Source organism: Drepanopeziza brunnea, assembly GCF_022702325.1.
Source record: "Drepanopeziza brunnea f. sp. 'multigermtubi' strain 214-2 chromosome Unknown ctg11, whole genome shotgun sequence".
Taxonomy (NCBI): domain Eukaryota; kingdom Fungi; phylum Ascomycota; class Leotiomycetes; order Helotiales; family Drepanopezizaceae; genus Drepanopeziza; species Drepanopeziza brunnea.
Window position 1 is genome coordinate 2061070 of NW_027094074.1, and position 7181 is coordinate 2068250.

Below are 7181 nucleotides of genomic sequence, written 5' to 3' on the forward strand. Positions count from 1 at the left end.
GTATATGATTCTTTTACTTTAGCACGTCGCCGTGCCTTATAAGAGGTCCCTAGGGCGACGTTCTGCCACCCGCCACGACATTAATAACTGCTACTACTACTACTAATACTACTCCTAGTCTGAATCGATAGAATCGGTAGTTTAGCTAGCTGCTTTCCTAGCACCGAAGGTACCTACAATGCTAGATTGAAATAAACAACAAGGACAACCAGCATAACGATTTTAATCTTCATGAAGCGAATCTAACCATGCAATGAGTGAGACCTGCATGCAAATTTATCGTTCCTCCCGTTACAAATACCACAAAACGAAGGGGAACCCAGTGTAGCGAACGGCTCTCTCTATTGGTAGGGACGCTATGGGCTTAGCTTGCCAGGCGTTTTCTTCTTGCTGGTCCAAGATAACCTACCTATTCGCTTTGCATAGGTCAGCTCGGAGGAGAGAACCAGTTGGAAATCAACAAGACCATGCTTCGCCGTGAGCTGCGCACCTTGACCCGAGAGTCGAGGGCAACAAGCTAACTAATAGACTAACAGACGAGCTAAAGAACAAGGGACGGTGGGTGGGTTCGCAGAATCTTTGTTGTGGAGGTTTGATGGCTTGAGAGTTGTGGACTACACGCGGTTCCACCTAATATTGGAGGGGATCGAGTCGATTCGCTTAGCTCCACCATTCACTCATAAACAGGTATCCATTATATACCTATATATGATCTCTGATTCTATTATATCGCAGCTTTAATATGTACCTTATTACCGATGATTCAGGTAAAATGGATCGAGAACAGCGGTGTCTCCTCGTATTGAAACGGTATGTATGCTCTTCCATTATTTCGTATCGATATCGACATTGATTAGGATACAGAATTGTATTTGACTGGGCCATTTAACTTCAAAATACATATAGAAATGTATGAATCGATCGGTTCAGCGCAAGTCCCTTACCACATCCATCTTCAACCCGCCTTTGATTCCTCCACATCTCACCCGTAATGGCTTGGATACCGACTGGAAATAGACATCTCCAGAAGTCCCAAACTCGCCGTCTCGTGCATGACAAAGATTCGATATCTGAATCTCTGAGGCCCCTTCTCCCTAGGCTCCAGATCCTAGGAACATCAGCCGGCCTTTTCAGCTGATTTGTCGCACAGCCTCTCTATCGGTATAGAACAGCGCAAACCTCCTGGCTGAGACGACAGACATGCGCCCAAATAGTTCTTGGCAGTAGATTGATAAGAGGAAAAAGTCCTTCTCTTCTTCGATTTGGGTACTCGTCCCAACGACTATGGCAGCAAGCACCGTTTGATATATTGGAGATGGGTGTGTTTGTTTAGGTTGTTTAGCGCGACTGCGGATGGCTCGGGATTATATACGGTCGGGTGAGCATGTAGGAGAGGGGGAAAAAGCACATTCCTGCGTCACAGGGAATTCTTGGTTATACTGGGCGTGTCAGGTGTATGAGATCCTGGAATCGGTTGCCCGTTGGGCTCTACCGAGAACTCTCCGTCTCTGATGCCATTAATTCGTCTCCACATGAACACATGAACAACCAGGATCTCAAGTGATTCTCACCGTAGAGTAGAGGCATTCTTTGGCGAAAAAGTCCCGGATGCTCATGTCAAAACGATCTGAAGCCCCCAGTCCTTCAACACATCCTCCCACCGATGGTCATGCCGCCCAGAGTCCTGTCGCTTCCATACTTCGCGAACGACCCTCCCCGCTGCGTCCACACTGCCAACATTGTAAGACCGCAGACTCTTGAAATAAAGATCGATCTTCTGACGCGCGGGGCCTTCGTAAGCCTCGCATCCCACAATGAACCCGGGCCACGGAAAGGGCGCGAACGACATGTTTAGGCTCGGCTTGAGCTGCTCGTGCGCTAGAAGGTGGTCGGCCGCGCTTGTAACGTAATGCTGTAGAACACGAGGGTTTGTGTTGCGGATCTGGCGCTGGAAATGCACAACGAGTGCCAGATATGTGGCGTTCACCAGATGCGCCACTATCTCCTTCGCGGCAGCATTGGGAGACTCAGAGAGGTCTGGTCCGAAGTGACCCGTGAGGCTCAAATCGTCCGGTGCTTTCCACTTGAAGATGCGATCTTCGATAATTTGGCATCTCCTAGCGAACTCCGGCGTTGAGCAATCCGCAGACTCCAACTGTTTCGAGAGCGAGGATGTCTGGGACAGGAGGGACATGAGGGTTGACGGCAACTGATAGATTGAAACGAAGAGCGGGTCTTCTTTTAGATCTTCGGCTTCCTCCTCCTCCTCTATCCAAGCCACTCTCGAGCTTGCCGACTGTGCTATGTTGTTCGACAGCTCCAGGCTCGTTCCGCTCTCAGTGTCCGCCACCCTCTCATTGCTATTGCTGCTTTCGCTCGCAGCGTTGCTGACTCTCAGTGAGGTGGTCTCTTGAATGATACGTAGGTATGAGAATATATGGTGAAGCTTGGAAATCCTGATGGATTTGACAGGCTTGGGCAGTCCGTAGGTCCTGATCAGTGCTTCGCTCTCGGCGAGGTAGCCATGCGAATTCTGCATATCACCACTGAAAACCTGAAGATTGTGGTCAGAGGTGCTCCTAAGCGGGGCTGGAACAGGTCATACTCCGATTGTAACCATGCTAAGTGTACTCATAAGTACCTCCTTGTATTTGCCTCTCTTCGCCTTGGGCAGATTCTTATCAAGTGCCAGTCGTAGGAACCTTTCTGCGGTATTCTTGTGCTCGACTCCTCTCGCTTTCCAATGTTGCGACTGCTCCTCTGATTCTTGGTTCACACAGCTCACGTGAAAGGAGCTGATGGAGAGCAGCGCATAAAAGAGAGCCATCTTCGCAAGGCTTCTTGTTTCCCCGTGCACCATAATCTCGGCGAGAGCACTCATGGCACAGGGTAGATGTATCGTCTTCCACGGAGGCTTCTGAAACGGTGACATAGACAGACAGTCGATAATTTTGGAAGAATAGTAATCTAAGAGAAGCCGTGCTTCAGGTGGAATTTTGGACATGTTCTCGGTGTTTGGCATCTGCAATATTGTGGGTACTGCATCTAAGAAATTCAGTTGCGAGGACATTGGATCATGACTAGTAGCTCCAGTTGGTTCTGATATGTTAGCATGTACACGCAAAGATTTGGCAGCTGTATTACCAATGTTCACTCCAAAACACTGGTCTAGCTTCGAACCCAAACCTGGAAGCAGATCCATATCTGCGTCGTTGATATCGCTTGCAAAGCTTAGTGACGAGTCTGCAATTCCAATTTCCCAGTTTGAGTCTACATCCGCACTGACGAGTGTTTTTGCGTTCGGGACCAGGGCAGTGTCGAGGTCCCAATGTATGATCCCGTCAATCTCACCCCAAGGAAATGGCGAGAGTGATAAATCTGGTACAGGACTCTGGGTTCGTTCCGTCTGCTCCACGACCTCTACCATCGGAAAAGTCTCTCCTTGGGGTAGAGGAGCCTTTGCGGGTGGACAACTCGGAAAGATGCTAAAAGGTCCAATCCTGGTGAATTCGCCTACTTCGCTAACCTTTTCTTGCAATTCTCGAAGAACGCGGTCCAGATCCAGGTAGGACGAGTTCACACAGCACTCGTCCCTCATCCGAAGGACCATAGCCTCCCTCTCTTCATCTAGAACGTTGTTAGTTCCCGCTCCAAAGGGACACTCAAGGATGTCGACCTGAAAAAAGTACCCGACGACTTGTTTGACTCTCCTCAACCCCCGGCCGCGACTTCGTATCAGACACTCGTCCTCTACCCTCGGGCATCTTCGGTGGCATCCACGAGTATTTGCGAGAGTAGCCCTCGCACAACACCTTGAGACGGGCACAGTTCCGACACGTTGGCCGCCCCAAGTCGCATTTCACATGACGCTCTCTGCATGTGAGGCATCCCGTAAAAGCGTGCGTCCGCGGACGGGGTGGAGGAGCTGGATCTGCTGTTGACCGGCGCGGTCGAGGTTTCTTCGCTGGCATGGCGCTTAGGTAAGCGAGCTCGCGAAAGAGAAACAGGTAGGCGACGGCGATGGCGACGGCGACGACGTCAATAACAGGGAGGTGCTTCTCGAGGTTAAAAGATGATCCCGAATAGACCGAAACCAAAATACGATCTCTTGGATGTGATAAGAAGCAGCCCCCGCTCTGAAACTAGAATCCAATCATGATGATGGCGTTTCCCAGCAACTCTCGGCCTCTCGGCAACTCTAGGTTTAAGTCTCAAGAGCTTGGCGTGATAGATGCCAGACACGAGATGCGAATCGTGATGGCGGTGACTATTACAACTCAGACAAATCTCGAGGTCGTTTCACAAACTGTCAAGGGTGGCTGGGGGTGAAGCGGGTGTGCATAAATGGCGCTGGAGTCCCGTTGCCTTTGTGCAAGACTTTGGTAAGGTGGTTTTTTCAATCGCATGCGTATCTTTTATTTTCAATATAGTTATGGAAGTATCAAGCTCATTATAACTGTTGTGATTATAGTTGTTGCCGTTGGCTTATCATTTGTTTTTCGATGTTTATGCCGAGATTTGCCGATACCAGTGAGTTGGTGGTTTTTGAGTTCAGCCGTCTGCAAACTCCGGAGGTGTCAAGACGTGTTTAACAGAACTGTCGTGGCTACCTCGTGGCCAACTTTGAGCCGTGGATCTTTTCCACTACCGGTACATACCACGGTACAGGCCTAACTAAGTATTACCCCTCGAGGGTGCCTCAAAAGTTTAGTTTCCACTTTAAACCCCCTGGTTACGGTACTTACGCCTGGGACGTAGTACAATCCGCAGTCGATTCAGACAATGAATTTTTCTTGCCGGGAATACCTCCTTTCCTCGTTTTCTCTCGCTCCAGTATGTAGTTCTTTGAAAGAAAATTTCCTCCAAGTCCATCATAGCCAATTCACATGCATGATATATTGACCGTGGAGGCCGTCTTACCAACGACAGGCTACCTCACGCCGAGCGAGAATGACGACCACATATAGAAGGTGGTCAACAATATCGAGAGCCATGGCGAGATGAAGCGAGTCCTGTCGAAGCGAATGATTCTCGCGTGGGTGATATGTTCTGCAAGAATACTACATTGCCTGAAACATAAAATCCAGGTCATCTGTTTAGGCTCTGGAATAGGCCGCGGCCTTTTCATCGCAACCGGCAAAGCGCTGTGTGATAGGGGAACAGGTTCTCTCGTACTGGGCTATGGCATGGCTTGCACCCTAGTACCGTATGGGCTTCACTCCAGACCCTTTCCGAAATGATCATCGCCTCCCCCGTCTCAGGCAACTTATTCGGGTACGCAAATCACTTGGTCGGCCCGGCGTTAGCTTTCGGGGCTCACTGCCGTCGTCGCCTCAGAAGCAACCTTCTTCTCGGTCATCATCAACTACTGGGCCAAGGGTAGCATCCAAGAAGCTGCGTAGTATACGATCTTCCTCGTATTTTGCGGATGACTATTTCTGCTATAGACGAAATGGTTCGGTTGGTTTAGTACCTCGCATCGCTGCTGCAGATCACCGCTCTCATCATCTTCATCATCGCGGGGTTTGCTATGCCTCTTAGTGCTAGATCAAACAGCGAGAAGCAGATCAGCGAAATCTAGCGTGGCTATTCAGTCTCTATCAACGGCCTCAAGGGGCTTGCTAATAGTGCGCTATATGTTATCTGGGCTGTGGGGTCAATAAATCTCTCTTCCCCCGCAATGCTCCCCCAACTGACTTGAGAAAAACAGCGACCAATTCTTCCCCTGCATTGTGGCTGGGAAAGCCAGCTCTGCCCGCTACTTACTCCATGGTGCACGCGGCTACCCAGCTCGTTCCCAGCCGTGTGACCTCCACCTTTATGCTCTCTGCTGCCGTACCTCTATTACCATCTTGACCCGTAAAGACGACAACTCGACGAGAGAATCTTCGGTGGATCTGGTGTCTCTGCTTCTCCGTTCGTTATCGCCATGAACGACACAGGCATTAGAGGCCTGCCGGACTTCCTCAACCTCGTCATCACGATCGGTATAGCAGCCATCGTAGTGGAATCCATGTACATCTCTTCTCATCTTGATGGATCTAACACTCAAGAGAGCTGCTTTTCCTTAACGTGGTTTTTATTTTCGATAAGATAATACTTTATATACAATTCCTTTACTTAGCACGTCGCCATACCTTATAAGATGTCTTAAGGCGGAGCAAAGCCTGCCATCCGCCCGACGTTAATAAATACATTAAGTATCATCAACAATATATGGAGTAACTGGCTTTTCAAAGATTATCTGACGTACTAGCACGTGATATGCCTATTTATAAGCCGACGCTAAGCACAGTGTTTCTGATAAGAAAGCTAGTTGTGCCTATGCGGAGGTCGAGCTTGAGATTTAGAGTTTTTACAACGTTTTCGAGACGCGGAGCTCCTTGTAGGACCTCAGTGATGTTCGATGCGACACCGGAATCTTGGAGGTCCCATGGTCGAGTAATGGACCTGGCTGAATGGGCCGTACTGTACAGAAGTATACAACGTACTACTAGTAGTATGGTACCGTATAGGTACCACATCACTTTCCCGGGAAGGATGCGATCCCAGTATCTACTACGTACTCAGCATACAACCGAGTCATCCACGGACCAAGATTTTGCAAATGGCTCGTCAAGGTTTCCCGCCATGAGAACCCCTATTGCAGCTAAATCTCGGCTTTAGCAACCGCTAGGTATCCCTCTCCCAGCTCCGCAAGTATCCCCCTCTCAAGCTTCTACCCTAGAAAGGTATTTTCTCTCTCTTGTTGGCCCCGTATAAATTTTCGAATGACAATTTTTAAAGCGAGGCCAAGCGAAGCTAATAAACGGATTCAGTGGCGGCGCAGCGTCCTTGGATGAGAGGTGCTAAAAGTCGGGAATTTGCGATTCACAAGGCGACTGTCGTGCTTTTGTGCCGTCTAGAAGGAAGCGCCAAGACCCCAACAGAATTTGCGATAACGAAGGCATCTGTCGTCCTACCGGTATACCTACTGCCACCCGAGAAGCGCCCTGAGGTGCTAGAAGTTTGGTCGATGAAGGAGCAGCGCTAAGGGAGCAGCAGAATTTGCAATCCTGGAGGCATCTGCAGTCCTGATCCTTTACTGCCACCCAAGGAGAAGTGCCCTGAGGAAGTCAATCGGTAAAGGAGAAGCGCAAGGGTTCGGGCGAACTCTGGGACCCTCTAGTTCAAGTGTGTGA

The 7181-nt window shown here is 49.5% G+C and overlaps 2 protein-coding genes across 2 annotated transcripts; one reads left to right on the top strand and one right to left on the bottom strand.

Annotated features, from left to right (window-relative positions):
* Positions 1-1417: 1417 nt before the first annotated feature.
* On the bottom strand, positions 1418-3971 carry L3040_006710 (uncharacterized protein; the record flags this gene model as incomplete). The annotated part of the gene is made up of 6 exons (XM_066154217.1): positions 1418-1508; positions 1572-1588; positions 1700-2554; positions 2606-3099; positions 3145-3627; positions 3755-3971. The coding sequence occupies 6 exons, from the start codon at positions 3969-3971 to the stop codon at positions 1418-1420; spliced, it is 2157 nt and encodes a 718-aa protein (XP_066011193.1).
* Positions 3972-6399: 2428 nt separating this feature from the next.
* Positions 6400-7181, top strand: L3040_006711 (uncharacterized protein; the record flags this gene model as incomplete). The annotated part of the gene is made up of 5 exons (XM_066154218.1): positions 6400-6465; positions 6667-6731; positions 6819-6845; positions 6906-6964; positions 7045-7181. The coding sequence occupies 5 exons, from the start codon at positions 6400-6402 to the stop codon at positions 7179-7181; spliced, it is 354 nt and encodes a 117-aa protein (XP_066011194.1).